Here is a 19,270-nt window from a genome sequence, read left to right as displayed (position 1 = left end):
CTGCAAAATAAATTTATTGATTAATTGTTAGGTTTACTATTTTACTATTTTCCCTTAATCACTCATAATTGGAAATATTTTTGGCAAACTTAGGCGTGAGTAAACATTTCTTCTTCGTAAGTAGGTCTTTTAATTCTGACAAAACGTCCCTCTTTCTTTCTAACATTGATCTATGATCTGTGATCATTTGAAGTAATTGACCATTGGATTTTTTAATTCTGTTTAAAATTGAGAGAAGAACAGAGGCAATGTTTTGAATGAGAAAGTTTAGTGCCTAAGTATAGCCTCATTAAACTTAGAACTTATTGCTTGCACTAGAATAATCAGTGATTCAAATCCATACATTCCAATTTCCAATTATTGCATGAAATAGGCACGTTTTTTACAACTTGTTAAGAAGTTTCTTAATTCAGGTCACATATGGAAGTACTTGTAACATGAAAAAATTAATTACGGAACAACTTCTGTCATCGAATTCTAAATTTTTTGATAAAAAATTTTAATAAAATTTATATTACAATAAGGAAAAAATTAACCTTCCAAATTCTTGACTTTTGAATTTTATGTATCTTTTATTACAGCAAGTTATTACTCAATATGAAATTTAAATAAGTGACTAAACAATCTCAGTAACATCTTTTTTAAAATTTTGTCAAAATAAGTCACATAATTTTGGTAATACTGCAACATATCTATATGTAAAGGATAGTAGTTGTTGGGAGTCAAAAGTTTGCGCTCGGAAAGAAGAGAAACCTGTGCTCAATTTACCTCAAGCATTCACGTAGGTTCAGAGAAAGCCAATCTTTTAAGAGTAAGCTGCATTAAATTAAAATAATTGTGAGCAAAAATTAATTTACAGATTAATCAATATTAATCTATAGGTTTAAGTATGGAATATGCCCTATCTTATATCTCAGTGCTTAAAGCCAGGGCCGCCTCTTGATTTTAATTATTACATAAACCCTCGTAATCACTCTTGATGTTGGCATTGTTAGATTGTCGCTACTATTACTGAGTCAATACATTTACATTGTATTACGTACAGGGTAAGTGTGTTCTCTAAATTTTTACTTGCTAATTATATTTATCTTTAAGGAAATTATATAGACTTCAGCCTTGCGCTATTTTAAAACTACCTTATAGATTATATTAATTTCTATTTTATTTTATTTTTTAAGTTGCTGTAACAAGTTACTGCATTTGTTAACTTCCATCACAACACTATGGCCAAAGTTAAGGTAATTGATATTTATATTTCATTGTCGTTTGTAAAAAAGTTTGCAATTTATGCTTTAGCTACAATTTGATTTGTCCAACAAAGCATGGCTTTAATAAAAATAATAAATATTGTATATTTATATGGCAGTAAAAGTCATGGCGAGTCTCAGCTTTCAGAATGCGTTATCAGTTATATTAGGATAAACGTAGATATGTTTTTTTAAAAATAAATTTACCTTGAGTGCTAGATAAAAAAAATAAAACTCTTTCGAAAAAAAAGATCTCATCAGACAACTGAATGCGTTCTGTTCATTGATTATTTTTTGATGAGATTTAAAAAATCCAAATCCTGCCTTCAGATTTTCTCTTGCCTCACAAACTTCTCACAGCTCTTGTCCTTTGATGGGTAGTTTGTTAGTTGTGTTAGTAAAAAGATGGTTCATGAAGAGCTAATTACAGTCAGTATTTTTATTAAACGAAGTATTTCAATTCGTTCGGTACTTTATTCGCTTTATATATCAGAAATTTCTCCATTTTCAGCTTATTTTTTCAGTGCAGTGGAAGATTTGGTAGTCTCTATTTGTTTCTTCCTGGAAAATATGCTGTTCAGAGCTCCACATACGCTAAAAGAAGGTGGTTCTTGCCTTTGCCATTAGGATCTTAACCAAATCCACTAGATAACACTAACACTGCTATCAGGTTTAAAATTATTTATCCACAACTTTTGATGTGAACTCTGATCGATTCACTTAATAAAGGACCTTAATTCTTGTGTCAAAGATCCATGGCTATAGCGTCTAGACCACGCATTAAGGCATTAGAATTATGACTGGGTTAAAAAAGATGTAAAAGTACATCATTGTTTTATTGAACGAATCCATGAAATCAAGAACTGTATTTTTTTAAATTAATAATTAATATATTACATATTATAATATTGCTAATCGTTCATTTCAGATTGGCATCATTGGTGGTTCTGGATTGGATGATCCTCAATTGTTAAAAAACGTTGTGGAAAATCATATCAAAACTCCATATGGGCCTACATCGGATGCTTTGTTAGAAGGTCAAATAGAAGGAATTGATTGTGTAGTTCTGGCAAGGTAAAACAATATTGCTCTTTATATTTATATTATTTATTTTTAAGTATATTTAACTTTTAAAAAATTTCTGTTTTAATTTGCTACCAAAGAATGACAAGGGATAAATCTGCATATCTCATTCGTTGAACGAAGTAATAAAAGACACTGGTCGAAAATAGGATGAAAAATACAAAGAAGAAAATGGGTTAGCGAATGTCCTACGTGGTTTTCTTTCAAAATATGTTGCATGATTATCCCACCTCTAGATACGTAATAACCATTCAATGTAGCAGAAAATCCTAACAATTTAAAACTCCATTGTGTAATGTCCTCAAATTATATAAAAACTCTCTCACGACAAGGGAATAATTGTGCTTTTTTTTTAGGCATGGGCGGAAGCATTCAGTTAGTCCGACAAATGTTAATTATCGAGCCAACATTTGGGCACTGAAGAAAGTTGGGTGCACTCATGTGATCGTTTCTACAGCGACTGGTTCTCTTCGAGAGGAAATTGCTCCTGGAGATTTAGTTGTTATTGACTCTTTTATTGATAGGTGATCATCCTTTTCATTATTGAATGTTGCTAAGAAAACCTAAACAAACAACCAATTTTCTACATCCTATATTTAACATCTTTTGCTTTTGTTTCATTGCACTTCAGTCTTATATAATATTAGTATAAACCAAACATTCTATCGTAGATCGCAATTATTTGTTTAACAAAGTAGAGTCTGTTCGGATCCAGAATTCATTCAGTGAATCTTTTAAAACACTCCGCTCATACTACTGTCAGGAAAGTTTTAGATTTTCACATTATATTTTTTTCCAGAACGAAGCATAGGGTATTAACATTTTTTGATGGAACTTCCGAAGAATTTCCTGGAGTTTGTCACATTCCAATGGAACCAGCGTTTTGTGAAGATACTCGGAAGCTCCTTATAAATGTAGCTAAAGAGCTTAAATTAAAAGTACATGAATCTGGCACAGCGATCTGCATTGAAGGCCCCAGATTTTCCACTAAAGCTGAAAGTAATCTTTTCAGAACCTGGGGAGCTAGTTTGGTCAATATGACTTTAGTTCCGGAAGTAAGTACTTAACAAAAGTAATAGGTTTATCTAAAAATATGTTTTAAAATATTTTTAAAATTTCTTTATAAACTAATTGAATATTAATGCTACTAGTTACAAAAAGATTTTTTTCTTGTAGGTGATTCTAGCCAAAGAGGCAGGGTTGTGTTATGCAGCTGTAGCTATAGCGACTGATTACGATTGTTGGCGCGGCTCCGTGGTTGACGTAGATGAAGTTGAAGCTGCAATGAAAAAATATGCCAAAAATATTAAAGAATTATTTTTAAAATCAATACCTATTATAGCTAAATTAGATTGGTCTACTACAATTACAGAATTAAAGGTTCGTTTACCTTTAATATTCGTTCTTTATTAAAGGCTTTATTCATTCGTTCTTCCGCCCTAATTTTAAAAATTGTGTTTACCTATTTGATTTTGTTAGAATAAAATGCATAAATAACCATAAATTTTTAGGGACGAAAAACTTTTATTTTGACGTTTTCGAATCCAAGCTTTTATCTCCATACGGTTTAAAAACAAAATACAGCATCCAACTTTTCAGTAATTGGGGTAGGTGAGAAATATCAGTACTTCTTTCACTTCTGGCCTGCTTATTCTCATTTTTCTATTTTATAGCTAAGGATTTGCAGGTTGCGAAATTCCTGAAGATAATGATATTGATTTATTTTTGTTAGTTTATTTTCAGTTATTATTTTAATTCAGCGAAGTTTCCTATGTTCGAAATTAGGATGTTTTTAGTGATGAATAAATGAATGAAAACTCGATAGTTTCTCAAAGAACAATGTACGTTATATTGTATGAGAACAGAAAAAGATATCTCCTAGCGGTCCATTTATTAGAAAATAAATTCGATAATTTACTATTTCGTTTGCATTTGGTGTGGTTGAACCTTAATCGAATTATCCTTGTGAGGAAATGGCTTTTTTCAGTAACCTTGCCAAAACAAAGGTCCAAAGGTTGATTTAAGTTGATACATATGTTGGGATTTATTCATATTCTTCACTCTTCTGTTTAACGGACAGTGTATAGTTTTTTTAGACAATACCTCTTAATTTCACATACTGAGTCGTTTGGAGTCACAAATGGAATACTATTCATTTTGGGTATTTTCTTTAATCTTAGTATTAGTTCTTTGCACTTCATTCTCGGAATGTCATCAAATCATTTTATCTTTAGCTTTCTTCAGGAAGAGAGCGATTCTAATAATAGGATTTCTGCATCAATCGCCTGCTCTTCAGCAGTAGTTGTGGACTATTCAGCAATAGTTTAGCTTTTGGTTATTGCTATATAACATTGTAACTGTTTCAGTAATAAAATATAATTTACAATTTCTGTTTCAGTCCGTGGTAAAAAAAGGTAATATGCATAAGGAAAAAAATTAGACTCATTTTGCGAACACAGTCTTAATTGAAGATAAATGTGTGGATTTCATACTAAGTTTTAGAATGTTTACAAGTTAGTAAAATATATGCATAATGTTATAAAATATACATAATCTTGGTATGGCATTACAAGTTTCTTATCAAAAGAAGTTTTTATTTATTTATCTGCTACCTATATTATCAGATTAAAGTTATCAGATTAAAAGATTACTTGTGGCAAAAACTGAGAAGCAATAAAATAGTAAAATAGTGTTCCTTTTGTTAGTTCCCTTCTAAGTCTTCTTTATCATTCTAAAGTCTTCTAAGTCTCGGATCTGGATTCATGTGAGTCTACTTCTAGAAGGAACCCAAGTAGCAAATTCGTTCGAGGTAAGTATAGCATTGTTTTTTAAGAAGAATTTACTCTGATAACTTGGCCTAATGTATTCGTGTAGACGATTTTTGCCTTTGCGTGAAAGCTTATTGACTTTTCAGCCACAATTTCAGCTTCTTTATCGTTCTTTAATATGAACAAACCTACAAAAGCAATGCAATTGAAAAGCGTTGAATATAAGATAGCATTTTCCAGAAATTTAGATTTCAGAAGCGTGTTTTTTAGTAGTTGCCCACCCTTCTGATGGAGAACTGAAATTCCATTTCAACAGTATTCAACGATGCTATTAGATTGTGGAGAGTAGAAGATTTCAAAGCATTGGATCTTGATCGTGATGTTACCTAGCTCTGGTGATATATTTATTCTCTTCTTCAAATTCTCAATTTCCAGAATTTAAATTAGTATTTAATTGACCGTCACACAGGAAAGTTGGATGTTATATGCTGTTCTAGCCCTCCACAGTCGTTAGAATAAGCACACCTATTTATTTATGTCTAAAATTTAAAACGCTTCAAATATGAAGTCATTGGCAGAGCTTTTTACAAATGAATTCACCCAAATTTAACAGGACTTGTAAGAGAGATGTATTGTGTTTCAAAGTTCAAATTTACATGCTTTTAATTAGGATTAAAGTCACCTAATACGTTGTTTTTCTCCAACAAGCCATTGAAAAGAATTTCGAGCTATTTATTTTATGAATAAAATAAATGTGTCCGTATTTCATGAGCTGTTAGCCAAGGGAAATCGAACAGGTATCGAAGTTTAATAGTAATCGATGGTATTTCGTAAATAAATATTTCGGCTGTCCACCGAGTTTGTAACCATGATGTAGTGAGTGTACAGAGTGTATTGCTTTATTGTTCCTACGACTAATAAGTTACAAAATAAACAGTCAAAAATGAAAGAAACAGTATTGTCAAATTGTGAAAAAGAATTTGTTGTTAATGCCATTCGTTGTTGTCAAGTGAGTATTGTAGTGAGAAATAATATTAACATTATAATGTTTAGAATATTGTTAAAACCGGTACTTTTTAAGTTTATTAATAAAAGTAAAAAATAACTTTTAAATATAAAAAGTTATCTAAATGTTTTCTAGAGGCTTGATGGTCGTGACTTTGATAAATTCCGAAACATTCAAATTAACTTTGGTGCTGATTATGGCTCAGCAGCGGTATCCATTGGTGAAACAAAGTAAGTGAAACTAAAAATGTAAAAAAAGAGTTACAAACTTTAAATGAATATTTGTTATTTTGTACTACAGTACTTGCTAACTTCAATAGACACTGAGGAAATTAAAAGTTTATATTCAATCATCTTTAACTCAAGTGAGCTAAGTTATTCGCAAAAATAATTAATCAATGCTACTGCGATAATGTACCGTGGCTCCCTTTAGTGTCCGAATTTGTTCTTTTAATGGAGAGTGTTTGTTTATATGTCAGAATTAGCCTCGGGTACAGTAAACCCAAGCACACAAATACTACTTCCACAAATCCTATGTGTATTATTTGAGTGTTCGAGATTCAAGATAAATGTAAGTTTTGGGATTTCACAAATCCAGAGAGTTCCCTAAAGACGTGATTTTCTCTCCTATTGGGCAATTCAAAACATATGTGTATTAGCTCATTGACAACTTGCATGCAGTTACGTACCTTAATTTCTTTTAAAAGTGTTTACAATCATAGGGTAGCCTATTATTGTTAAAGTCATTATTTTGGATTTTACGCTTATTGACAATTTTCTGAGACTATAGCCAGGCTTATTAGCGACTTCCAAACACTCTTAAGGTATATAAAACCATCTCTGACACAATTTTCAATTTTAGAGCAGTAGCGCAAGTAACTTGTGAACTGAATGAACCAAGAGCAATCAGGCCAAACGAAGGATTGTTGTTTATAAACGTTGATATCAATGAGATGGTGTGCTCAGAATTTGATACTGGTCATCAGTCACATCTTGCTATACACGTTAACAGGATTATTGAAAAATGCATTCGAGAGTCAGGATGTATAGATGTTGAGGCTCTCTGTATAATTTCAGAAGAACAGGTAATGTTTCAAGATTTATTTTTTTTTATCTATGAAAAAGATGTCTTTCTTTTTTTTTTATTAAAGCTTTATTGAATTCTGTTGCAAAAACCTAGGTTTGGGATATTCGTCTGGATGTCACCGTTTTGAACTATGATGGCAATCTTTTATCATGCTGTTCTATCGCAGCGTTAGCAGCATTAATGCACTTCAAGACACCTAATATTTCAGTGGAAAATTATGAAATTACAGTACATTCAATGGTAGACTGTGACCCAGTTCCTTTAAGTATAAATCACTATCCTATTCTGTTGACATTTGCTATATTTTGTAATGGGTTAGTATATATATATATATTTTTTTTTTCAATAAATTATTTCAAAAATGTTTAGTCTTTTATTTGTATTTATTTAGTGAACATACACTGCTTGATCCCACGGGATTGGAAGAGAAAGTCAGTGAAGCCGAATTGGTATTTGGAATGAACAGCTACAGAGAAGTTTGTGCAATTCACTTCAGTGGCAAAGCTATTGGAAATAAGTCGCTTATTCTTAATTGCGCTAATAAGGCTGCTAACATTGCCGTAGAATTGGTTAATAAAATTAAAAATGCTGTAGAGGAAGATCATAAAAAAAGGTGTTTATGAAAGATAATCTAGTCTGTTAGAAAGTTACTTTTATAATTAATAAAACACATATGAATAATAAATTGATCTTATTCAGTTCTGATAAGCTTCTGCTATTAATTTAAGATTTGAACTGCGCGGGCATTCCGAGGGATTCAGTAAACTAATACATCTTGATCGGATATTAGCTGCATCTAGAGACAGAGAAGTCTTAAAAATATCATATGAGTATAGTGATGTAGTTAAAGATGTAGCTGATAACAAAGGTAAGATTATTTTAAACAATGTAATATGTATTTTTACACTTTTGCTCATTATTTTGTATTTTAAATTGTAGATGAATCGTCTAGTGACTTGGAAAAAAGTGAAAATACCGAAGATGATAATGACTCTAAGGAAAGAAGTGATAATGAATCTACAGTTAGTGATAAGTTGTTCACAAGAGATAAACATAATGGCATTGGCATTGAAGCTTTAGAAACGAAGGAATTAGTATGTACATTCTTAGCATTATTATTATTATTATTATTATTATTCTATTACAATTTCAATTATTATGAGGCCCGCAAAGCTAAGATGTATTTTTGTACTGGGTTTGATTCCCGGTCTTGGTCATGGATTTTATTAAATGTTAATAATAGAAATTTGTAGAAAGAACGATCGCTAGATTCCTCCGTCCATGACACCTCAAAGTGGTTGAGCCAACTCAAACTAAAAATGACATTATTTCACCTTATTTTTTCTTATGATTAATTTTTGTCTTAATTCTTTGATTGTATGACCAGTGTCCCGAATGGGAACCATCGGGAAATAAGGATACTTGGCAGGTTGACGAGGATGAAAGTGATGAAAATGACGTTGATTATGTAGGAACAGTAACTAATGAAGATAGAATTATCGATAATATTGGTAAGATTTAGTTAGTATTTTTTTACCCCAAATGTTAAAGTAAAGTAGAATATATTTCTTATTAAGTGATTTTTTTTTATCACACAGCCAAACACTAGATGTCTCTTCTAATATACTAATTAAATCACTGAATAAAATTTCTGCTGTTACGACAGCCTCGAGGGGCTCTGACTGACTATTGTAGTTCAATAGACTAAAAGACAAATCCAGTGAACTACAGACTGCTTTCCTTCTGCTTAGAATTATGCCTATCCATCACAGTTCTTTCACCTAGATAACAAGCTAAATTCAAGCATTCTTGAATTGTATTTGGTTGTTCTTCCTAGTCGATTATCTTGCACAATAAATTTTACTTTTTGCTTTAGTGATTTAAAATCTTGCTTAATGCTGTTCGTTTAATTCGCTTAAAATGTGTACAGGTTAGTTCCATCCTCCAAGATATCAATCGGAAATTCACATCAGATTATGTAGAAACATAAAGACTTTATCAGACAAGTGATGTTCAGTTTCTAATTTATATAAAAGTTTTTTATTGATCAAACTGTAAACGTGTACACGTCGTGCACTATAACAATTATGAAATGTTTTCAGGAACTGTTCTTTATAGGAAAATGTTAAATCATCCAGTTAAATGTTTTTGTTGATTTAAAGAAATATATTATTTATTATTAATGCAGTTATAAATTCTTAATTTTTAGAGCTTAGCGGTGATAGTGAGGAAGAAACTGTTCGAGTTCTTGAAGGAAAAGGTAAGCAAGCTGTGTGCTATTCCTAAATATTATTAATATGCAGAGTTTCTTTTTTAGTTTAATGTAATTTATTTTGTGATAATTGCGAATAGATGTATACATATACTTTTCTTTTTTTTTTTATAGATTTATGAATTCTTTAAAAAAATTGTGGAAAGAACAAAGCGTTTTTATAGAGGTACATGCAGGACTAGAGGATCTTTGTACTGAATTTTATTAAATCTGTTTTTTGATATGTATATTTTTATAAATATTACTACGGAGTACAAATCTTTAAATTGTAAATAACATTACTTTTAAATAGGTATATTAACTTTATTTTGTTTCATAATTCAAAATTGTGTATACAAATGGTGTAATGTTTTTATTAATTCATTTGAGTAGTTCACTAACCAATTTTTAAACATACGTACAGGATTACTAAAAGAAAGAACGGTATTGCTTACAAGTTTAAATTTTAGGGATTTTTTTTTAAATTTAAATTTAAGGCTCGTCCTCATCTGAGGTAATTGGCGCCCGGAGCTTTTTCCAGTGCACTGTTGGTACAGATAACACTGCCCATCACCGGATAAGCTGTTGGAAAATATCTTGAGGGTCATCCGCTGGATTCGAATCCATATATAATACATTATATTCCATTATTAAAATCATCATATTAAGACTAAAATAAGTCAGAATAAAATGTGTAAAAACGAAGCTAAATTTACTGCAATAATATTTTTTATAATTCAAGAAAACTGGATATGGCCTTTATTTGTGCAAACCTTGCAAATTGCATTTTAATAACCATCCAAAAATGATTCAAATGTAGGTACTTAAGTACTATAAATTATAAAAATAACCAACTAATAAAAATTCAATATTTTGAGATTCGAAATGCTATTTTGAAGGTAATCTTTCTATTACAAATCAAGTTCAAAAATTAGTTACGATTATATTACTTTGACTTAGCTGAAGAGAAGAAAAGTATTCTTAAAAGGAAGTGAAAAAATCGAAATTGGTTAAGTAAAATATGTAAAATTGTCCAAGAAAAAATTGTAATAAAGCTAATTAAGAACCAAAAACTTCACTAAAACATAATCTGTTTCTAAACCGATTATTTTTAAATGGATAATTGTAGCTAAACATAATGTCTGATTCCAATTCAACTTCTAAATAACCCACCTTACCAGTAGCGTCCTGCTAAAGAATTCTACTCACCGCTTAAAGTACTGATGAAACTGTCACAAGCTATGATGTAAACTTCACTTCACATAACAAAAGCCAGGAATTGAATGTCTCACTGCAGCAAACTTCTTTCTTTTCAGCTGAAAACTTAGATATTCTAAAGTTCTAAGAAGCGCTATTAGATAAAACAATCTTGCACATTACCGATAAAAAAATAAATTCTGACCATTTCTTTTCACTTATTTATTTAATTAATAGGATTAGAGGTGATAAAGAATGGTGTAATTAATAACTACAAGTTGTAATTCTTAGAGGTGGTAATGTGCCATCAGGTATTTCTGTTGGTTCTTGATACTGCGAAGTTCTAGTAAGTAAATCCAAGCACTTCGTAGATAATTAGTTTCAGCGAGCTTTAAAACTTACAAGGTAGGGTTTAAAAGGTGGTCATTGAAGAAGCCTACAAAAGTACATGGATGACTTGGATTAAGTTAGTGTTATTAAAATGATACTAAATTAATAGTTTTCGTAAATAATTGAAAGCCCCGCCCTCTATAATGAAATTAGTTATTATTATAACAAAAAAGTAAAAGAAAAACTATTCATTTAATATAATATTTTCAGTAGAATAAAAGGAATTAATTAAGCTTAATCCTACAAAAATTAACTTCAAAATTATGAATAAATTCATAACAATATAAAACAGCTAATTCTATTAGCTATTCTAATTCTATTAGACTATTTTACCAACAATTAAAGTGAATAAAATAAACGAAATGGAAATTACTGAATTATTGATAAAGTGCATGTTTACGCTATCTAGCGGCATTTGTCAGAACTGTTAAATATTTCTAGTTCAAGCAAACTCCGTTAGATAGCATAAAAATGCAATGTTTTATGTATTGGGTCATAGTTTTAATTTCAATCAAAGAAAATTGATAGCTTTTTGTTAAAAATGAAAACTTCACCCTTATGTAAGTTCCACCTGGTCAATGCAGCCTCCTGTTCTTTAGCTTCTGCCTCTAATTACTTATTTATCACTAATTGTTTCATAAAAATATATTATTGATTTTTTCTTTTTATTAATTTTGCCCCCTTAGGTTTTGATAATTTGAAAAAGGTCAATTCAAATGTAATATTCAAAAATGAAATGGCTAATTTTATTTTTACTTGAAGCGAAAAACAATTTAAGTCGATTTTTACTATTTTATGGTGAAAAATAATAAACTAAAATCTGCTTAGATTTCGACCTGGAGAAATAATTACGCCAAGTGGTGATGTTGCATGATGACGATTGTCTTTTAATAAAAACTGGTTTTCCGTATATAATAGAATAAACATTATTTGAAGAGATTACTGTTGGTTCAATGCAGCAAAACTTTCAAAGCGAGCGATTCAGATGCGAAACACTTTAAATTCTTTAACACAGATATCTGACATATCTATCTAGCTTAGACCTGATTTAGACATATCGATCTAGCATGGTACTTAATAGAAGATATTAAATGGTTTAAGTTAATTCGATAAAAGTTGTCCCTCTAAACTTGAGAATGTTCAGAGAGAGGTTGAGGGAGTGGTCTCAGATTTATTTCCCTGTAAAGTGAGGATTCTGCCACTCTGATAATTGGATTTATTGGAGGAGACAGAATCAAATAGATTTTTAAGTATAGTTTGTTTAGAGTAAAATTAGCAAAGCTTGGAGCTTAAGATGTTTTGCGTGGATAAACCCGGTTTGCGTTGGTGGTTTGAACTGTGCAGGAAGTTGAACTGACAGAGCGGGGTGTGGGCCCATTAGCAGTCTATTCCCTTGTTCACTTGTTCCATGTGTATTTATGCATCCCTAGTGGTGTTGTCGGGCACACAGTTTACACTTTCCATTTACTACATACACACTGTGTTACATAACAGAACATTCATTGTCATTTGTTCTTATTTACTCTTCCCCACTGTTACCTGTTCCGCCAATAGGAAACCTCCAGTCCCTTATTCCGGATACTACTAACCACACTCCTATAAATCTTCCTGTTGTGGTATTTCTAAACTGCATTTTGCCCACACATTATTTCTTCCCGCGTCAGTTCTTCTTTTTAAGTAATTTGGATAAATATACGTTAATCAGAGAAACTAATGAAACTTCTAATTGGCTTTCTCTCTATGTTGGAGGGGGTATAATGTACTCTCGTGGCCCTCTAAAATGCTAACTCTTCAACTTGCAGAACCCATTTAAGGATCGTTTGATGGAGGATATTAAGCCGCCCAACAACTTCTATAAAAACTTGCTGTCGATGGATGGACATCTTTTTTGGCAAAATAAAGCTGCAATTTACCTGTGTTAGGATTGGCGTTGACTCTGTATTGGTTCAGTAGTAGAAAAGTTGAAGATGAATGTTATCTCATTTAGGAACAGTATAAATTGGGAGAACCTCTGGATGTATTAACATTATTGAGAAAATAATCAAACAAAATTGATCAACCAAAATGGCCAAGTATTTATTTTTTTTCTGCATTTTCAGTGAAAGTGTCACAACAAAATAATGATAATACATTAAAGTGGATACAGGGAGTGCAATGAAGTTGTCTTTAAGTGGGTGCCGGGATATGCTGGCAGGAGTAATGTAGTTACTGACCATCTGCCCAGCAATGGAGCATCTATTACATTCGTAGATCCACAATCTGCCTTTGACAATACCAACGGTGTCGTGCACACGGTTCTTAAGCAATAGCTTTGGAAGGAAAACAGGCTGAAATGACATACCAGGGAATCAAATGCAATCTAGTAAAATCAGAACTTAGAGACCCACAGGTTAGCTGGGAACCAAAAAATATAATCAGAAGAGTAGCCCTCCTAACATAGCATGGTAGAAATCTTCATAGGGTGGAGTTATTTAGCCTCTTTAACGCTGTGTAGACTGTGCTAGGAGGAGTGGGAAATTGGTTTTCACAACCTGTTTGATTGCATTGTTGCAATCACGAGGTTGCGGTCTGAGATATTTGACTCTCTGCGGTCAGAGAAGATTATTTCGCAACGAAGGTTAGTGAAAAAAATCCAGTATTTAGAAAACATCAAAATTAGGCCAGGTTCTTAAAAGGAATTGTTACAATAAAAATGAAAATTGCGGAGTTCAGTATTTTTAAAATTTTTTTTTTTTTTTTTAGAACGATCAGAAAGAGTGATATTAAAAAAAAGGTTTGTAACTGCACAGCCAAAAAAAATAAAATTGTGTTCTCCTTTAAAATTTTTATAAATTAAGTTCTTGAACAGGGTTTTCAGAACTTGAATATCTGAAGAAAACACAATAGCAGAAATTTCTCAATCGCAATACTTCTCTTTCTGCAAGAATGAGAGACTAAAGATATTTTGTTAACTAATTAACAAAGTTCTTCCACCATATTCAATCAATAACCAAAGAATTTATAAAGAAACTTGTTTCTAAGAGGAATATATTTTCTATATAATTGAATAATGAATGGTTTAGCACGGTGATGGTAATTATGTTGATGAAATGGTGAATCAGTCAGTCGACTTGTCTCTCCAGTTCATTCATTCTCTGGTGACCTCTTTTACAGCGCTACTTGCATTAGACACGCCAGGCCGAATGAACTGCGATATTGCTTTACAAGTAAGGAGTAATGAAAGACTCCAACCTGTCTGCAATATCAGATATTTTATTGCTCTATTCTTATAAAAAGTATACAAACGTGACCAAATCTATCCGAACCCGTGTTAATTAAAGAGAATTGAAGACATATTTCATACGACAATTTTATCCATCTTATTTATAAAAAAAACCTTAGAAACGGTCACAAACTCCGACCGTTCCAAACATTCCACCTGATTCACTCCACAGAGCCTTCCATTTTCTGTACGCTTACCTACGTAAATCCCTTCACAAAAGCAACATTATCCTGAAAACTTTCTTCTCCTGCCAATAAACTTAACAAACATTATTCTAAATTCAAAAACCTTATTTACTGCCCTGATAAAACGCTTGCTGTTTACAAACTCGAATTTACTACCCCATCTCTAACGATATTTAGGAATAAGTCTTGGACAAAGTTAATTGAACATTATTAACAAGAAAATTGACAGTACTCCTCTGTCTATCAAGCCATCAATCCAAGTTATTCCTTCAACTTTAACAATCCTTCCGTTTTAACCGCACACCTCCCTCATACCTAACGATTCCTATCCGAATCCGTAGAAATTAACCTCCAAAAACTTCAAACAAGACATAGGCATCACCACAATTACTCACAATAACATTTTCCTCACTCTTAATGAGAATAAAACTTCAAATTTCACTTAGAGTTCAAATTTTCCTGCACTCTTTCCCTGAATCTCACCAATTTTCACCATCACTTCACTATTTTTTTTTTTTTTTCATAATTTAAACATCCACCACACCTTTCTAGTTTGATACGTTTTAGAGTACACAACTCTCCCAGGTATCTTATCTTTTCTAAATTATTTTTTTATAAGCAAAATAAACATTATTTTAATTTTTCAATTTATTTCCAATTTGCTATTAACATGAATCTTCCTCTGTTTTATTCCATTTTTGTTTTTCTTGCACAATTTTTCTTGTTTGCTTGCTATGCAACGCATTTATAAATTCTGTTATCAATTTCCATAAGTATTTATCTATCACTATGTAATTAAATAAACAAATACAGATTTTTGTAAATATTTAAATAAAGACCAATTACTATTATTATTATTTTTCAGTTCAAGAAGACAAGAGGTAAAGTCTAACAGCTGATTTACTTGTACCCATTGAAAAGTGAGGTGTGAACAATAGAACATGTTAATCTGCACCAGATTTATAATAAAACAAAGATTTACAGCAAGAGGGATTATTTAGAGGAATAATAAGCGAATTTCAATAATGGATTACTGAGAAAAAGATAAACTGCAGTAGATTGAAAAAAGGAAAAGGAATAAAGTGGCACATAGGTGGATATATGATATGTATAGTTAGTTAAATAGATAAATTGGATTAAATGGTTAGATGAACTGGAGTAGATAGATAGATGGTGAATAAATAAACTTGATTAGGAGGGTAGTGAAATAAATTAAATATTTCAGGCCTCGAATTGAGCTTAATTAGATGGAATAGATAAACTAGCTTAGATGAACAGATGATGTGATTAGATGGGTAGATCACCTGGAATAGATGTTAATATGAGTAGATAATAGAACTAGAATAAGTGAACCACATTAGGAAGATAGACTAAATAGAAGTGGAATGCGTAAGGGGTGGATGTTGCATGCAGCCACCTGGAAGTACAGACGCAATCAGCAACATTCTAGAGCGAACGGCCGCTGCAAATCTCTGATCGCATAGAATTCTTTGCTTCCTGGTTATTTGCTATTTCCTCAAATTGTTCTTCGTTTCTATGTTAGAGTGGAGTAATCGGAGTGTCGGCTGGATCGCTGGTAAAAAAAAAAAAGCTTATCTGAAGATATTATCTTGTCTTTTTTGAAGTAGAATTCTGTACAGCTGCGTAAAAATTATCTGTAAGAAAGTATTTAATGAGGTGCCTATGTACCTTCAGAATCACTTTAAAATGCGGGTACTGTTGCAGTTAGTTTATGTTGTATCTGAATGTTTCCGCTTATCATCTTACACCAAGCGAACATGCTCTTTGTTCTAAGCTCTAGTTTAGTTGATGTAAACACAGTTTTTTAAAGAAAGCGTTCTTAAAATTCCCTCGCACAAGACTAATGCAATCTGGTAGCAGGGCAGCGCAACACTCCAACTATCAAATCTTATATCGTTGTTCTCAGTGAGCTCAGTTTAGTATATACTGTCGTTCGCCGTGGAAGTGTGCGTGGTCGATTTTTACCTGGAACACTTCATTTTTAAACACGTTAGTATCGAAAATCTGTACATTATTGTTTCTTAAGTAATTTTTGTTTATATTTCTGTCCATTCTTTTAAGTTTAATGCCATATTTGATGGTTTTTTTTCTTTTAAATATCATGAAAAAAAAAACTGAAATTAAATAATTTAAGTCAACAAAATCTTATATTGTTACAAGTGTTTTAAAGTTTAAAATAAACTTTTTTTTATATTTATTGATGACCTCACATTCAAATTGTTTAATTCAGTTAATGGTTCATCTTTCTTTTCTATTCAGTGTGAAATATTAAAAGCTCAGTTAAATTTAAAACTAGCTAGCACCAAAACACTAAAAACGTGAAGACAATTTAACTGTTTTAATGAGTATTTCAAAAAATAATAAACATTCCGTTGCGAACTTCTGGCATCTGGCAATGTACAAAATTAATCGAGAACGAGCCAATTTACCAATAAATTTAAAGAAAATCGCCTAAAGTGGAAATTATAAGTAACTCAAAAATCCCGTAAGGAAAGTTGGCAGTTTAGTTCAAGACCTTATTGGCAGCAACCTCTGACAACGTACAAACCAACTGTCAAATAAGAGTTCTGAAGTTTTCCGTTTTTGGGTTATGCCAATCAAACACGCAGGCTCATACAAAGACCAACAAATAAAAATCACATTTTCGTTCTGGCTGGGCATAAGCAAATAAATCGAAATAGACAATCTGCATGATTCTATTAAGAGTTAGAGAAATTAATTTTAATAAAGTGAAAGCATAAACATAGTTTAGTTTATGTTTGTAGTTCTTTACAACTATCTGCTAGTGGTGCTGGATGTAATAGAATTCGGATGTTTAATTTAGAATCTCAAAAGTTGTAGTAATTAGAAGTCGAGGGTGTTTGCAGATTTTATTATTCGTTGCTAGCCAATATTTTTACATCTGTATTTTCTAAATTAATTTGGTGACTTTCGCATTGACTCAATTGTCACGCACTAGATACCCAAGCGAAAATCCCGCGTTCGAATCGCAACTGCCAGCATAAATGGATTTTTTTTATTCTAGAAGCTTCTTACAGCTCACTGTATTTGAAGAGAGAACACTTTTCGGAGGCCGGCAGTGCACTGGAAAAAGCACCGGTGCCGTTGACCTCAGATGTTGACACGCCTTAAAATTAAAAATTATAAAAAAAGAATTGTTCATCTATTCATCCAATTATTATAATTATCCTGTCCATCACCGGACAGTGAGCTGTAAAAAGCTCCTAGAAAGAGAAAAATCTAGCAGAAGGATTCGAACCCGGGATCTCTGCGATGGAATCTAGCATACGAATCCTCTCCCTTAATAATAATTATTAATTTTTAATAATTATGATCAGTAATGAATTTAACATTAAATTAGAAACAGATTGATTTACCATATACTATGTTCTTCATGTAATTGTTAAATTAGAGTTGGTTTTTCAAGAGTTACACATTAAGATATACATACATTTTTACAAAAAATCGACTAATATTTTGCAACGTTTAATTTTCGTTGCGTGGAATTATTCTCTAAACAAAGGTGTATAATTAAACTTCTTATCTTGACACTCATACTAACACACTGTCTGATGTTCTTTTATAAAGCATTTTTATTAGATTTAGAATGATTCATTAGTGCGGTTACATGAACGTCTCTATAGGTCATTTACTTCATTCTCTAATCATTTTATATTTTTGTGTCGTAATCTTTTTTTCTTGTTTAGTATCAATAGTTATTTATAATACCATATGAACACGTTGACATTATTTATCAATTAAGTATTTTTGAATCAGCTGATGTCTTAAAATATTGCTTACTCCTTAAAATAGCTGAAGTCTGCTTTTCTTTTTCACTTTTAACTATCCTTGTATTGGTTCGTTAATCTTTTATTGTAAATTTCTTCGGAGAGTTTTCTTTTTTTATTTTCTTCTAAATTTACTGAGATATCAGATATTAGATCTCGATTTTCCTTAGTATCATTATTTTGAAGTTACGAGGGGATTATCTAAGAATTTACATTCTTATAATTGATGTAGTAGTTACTCAATTTAAAAACTTGAAGAATTTAGAATCCAAAATTGATCGTTAATATGCAAATAAGTAATTCTTGTTAGAGACTTATTTTTAATCAGCTCTTTTTTCGATCTAATTCGAATAGGATCGATTGAATACTTTGCACTGAGGTAATAGTTCGCTGGGGATCTCTCTTCCCCTTTCAGAAAACCGAAACGAATTTTTCTAGTAAAACGTTTTAAATAACCGGGCAGACCTAATTCGGTACCCTAATAGCTTTTTTTGGGGCTGAAGAAACTGAAGAAAAGCATCCAGTGAGGGGGGTACTTTGATCGGAAAGATACGGCCGGCTCCCATGGCGGTACCTAATCGAAATACCCAGTTTTAATTTCTTTTTGGGTTTCAGCTTTGAGAAATTTTTTTCACTCAGCTCATTCTTTTGGAGAAAATGTTTAAAAGAGAAATTTTTAAGCTACTTGTATTTGTTTGTTTGTTTTTTTTTTCTGACTAATTGTAGAAGGATGTATCGCAATCAGACAGAGTTTTCGATTTTTGTTTTCTCAGTAAATAATACTTTTTCAGGTGCCCCAGAGTTCGAAAAAGTGGATTTTTTTATTTTATTTATTGTTTTTAAACTTCGTACACTTATAGTTTTGTAATTGAAATATTTTTCCGGAAAATTTCTATTAAGAATTAAGAATGACATTTAAATTAAAACAATTGGTATTTTTTGGTTTTACAGTTTTTAACAAATGGTTTGAAATATAAATTCTAAGC

The 19,270-nt window shown here is 31.4% G+C and overlaps 3 protein-coding genes and 1 long non-coding RNA gene across 12 annotated transcripts in view; 3 read left to right on the top strand and 1 right to left on the bottom strand.

The window, feature by feature from the left end:
• The first annotated feature begins 589 nt into the window (after positions 1-589).
• Mtap (Methylthioadenosine phosphorylase) lies at positions 590-4,919 on the top strand. Of its 7 annotated transcripts, none has more exons than XM_074128642.1 (8): positions 592-781; positions 882-1,046; positions 1,179-1,238; positions 2,176-2,321; positions 2,687-2,854; positions 3,130-3,385; positions 3,507-3,710; positions 3,842-4,476. In XM_074128642.1, the coding sequence occupies exons 3-8, from the start codon at positions 1,224-1,226 to the stop codon at positions 3,899-3,901; spliced, it is 849 nt and encodes a 282-aa protein (XP_073984743.1). In that variant the 5' UTR covers positions 592-781; positions 882-1,046; positions 1,179-1,223; the 3' UTR covers positions 3,902-4,476. The 7 variants fall into 7 exon arrangements, with proteins under 7 accessions (XP_073984760.1, XP_073984756.1, XP_073984743.1 ...); XM_074128632.1 differs by having other exon boundaries at positions 860-1,046; XM_074128621.1 differs by having other exon boundaries at positions 592-811.
• Positions 4,920-5,943: 1,024 nt separating this feature from the next.
• On the top strand, positions 5,944-9,689 carry Rrp45 (exosome complex component Rrp45). Its single transcript, XM_074128569.1, has 10 exons — positions 5,944-6,107; positions 6,240-6,334; positions 6,966-7,188; positions 7,284-7,504; positions 7,582-7,803; positions 7,919-8,058; positions 8,130-8,284; positions 8,578-8,701; positions 9,400-9,450; positions 9,577-9,689. Exons 1-10 carry the CDS (start codon positions 6,042-6,044, stop codon positions 9,582-9,584), a joined length of 1,305 nt encoding a protein of 434 aa, XP_073984670.1. The 5' UTR covers positions 5,944-6,041; the 3' UTR covers positions 9,585-9,689.
• A 4,422-nt stretch (positions 9,690-14,111) lies between these two features.
• Positions 14,112-18,238, bottom strand: LOC141454320 (uncharacterized). Of its 2 annotated transcripts, none has more exons than XR_012458627.1 (3): positions 18,059-18,238; positions 16,165-16,469; positions 14,112-16,048 (listed from the first exon to the last, which is right to left on the bottom strand). It is a non-coding gene; the product is annotated as an uncharacterized lncRNA (long non-coding RNA). The 2 variants fall into 2 exon arrangements; XR_012458625.1 differs by lacking the exon at positions 18,059-18,238 and adding an exon at positions 17,874-18,052 and having other exon boundaries at positions 14,113-16,048.
• LOC141454146 (extracellular sulfatase SULF-1 homolog) overlaps positions 16,357-19,270 on the top strand; it is a 138,629-nt gene continuing 135,715 nt past the window's right edge. For both annotated transcript variants that reach the window (XM_074128067.1, XM_074128060.1), the window contains exon 1: positions 16,357-16,485. The gene's annotated coding sequence lies outside the window, so the exon portion shown is untranslated. The remainder of the gene's footprint in view (positions 16,486-19,270) is intronic.

The sequence above is a fragment of the Rhodnius prolixus genome, unplaced genomic scaffold (genome assembly GCF_049639745.1).
Source record: "Rhodnius prolixus isolate KJV_2025 unplaced genomic scaffold, Rpr scaffold_1, whole genome shotgun sequence".
NCBI lineage: Eukaryota > Metazoa > Arthropoda > Insecta > Hemiptera > Reduviidae > Rhodnius > Rhodnius prolixus.
This window is presented reverse-complemented; position numbering and strand designations above follow the sequence as displayed.

What these genes read in the sequence shown, in the direction of transcription:
- Mtap (XM_074128659.1), top strand. An exon ending in ATTGACTCTTTTATTGATAG is followed by an intron (nt 2,855 to 3,129) that starts GTGATCATCCTT and finishes ATTTTTTTCCAG; the next exon opens with AACGAAGCATAGGGTATTAA. An exon ending in ATATGACTTTAGTTCCGGAA is followed by an intron (nt 3,386 to 3,506) that starts GTAAGTACTTAA and finishes TTTTTCTTGTAG; the next exon opens with GTGATTCTAGCCAAAGAGGC.
- Rrp45 (XM_074128569.1), top strand. Translation starts at nt 6,042, where the DNA reads ATGAAAGAAACAGTATTGTCAAATTGTGAAAAAGAATTTGTTGTTAAT. An exon ending in ATGCCATTCGTTGTTGTCAA is followed by an intron (nt 6,108 to 6,239) that starts GTGAGTATTGTA and finishes AATGTTTTCTAG; the next exon opens with AGGCTTGATGGTCGTGACTT. An exon ending in TTTGCTATATTTTGTAATGG is followed by an intron (nt 7,505 to 7,581) that starts GTTAGTATATAT and finishes GTATTTATTTAG; the next exon opens with TGAACATACACTGCTTGATC.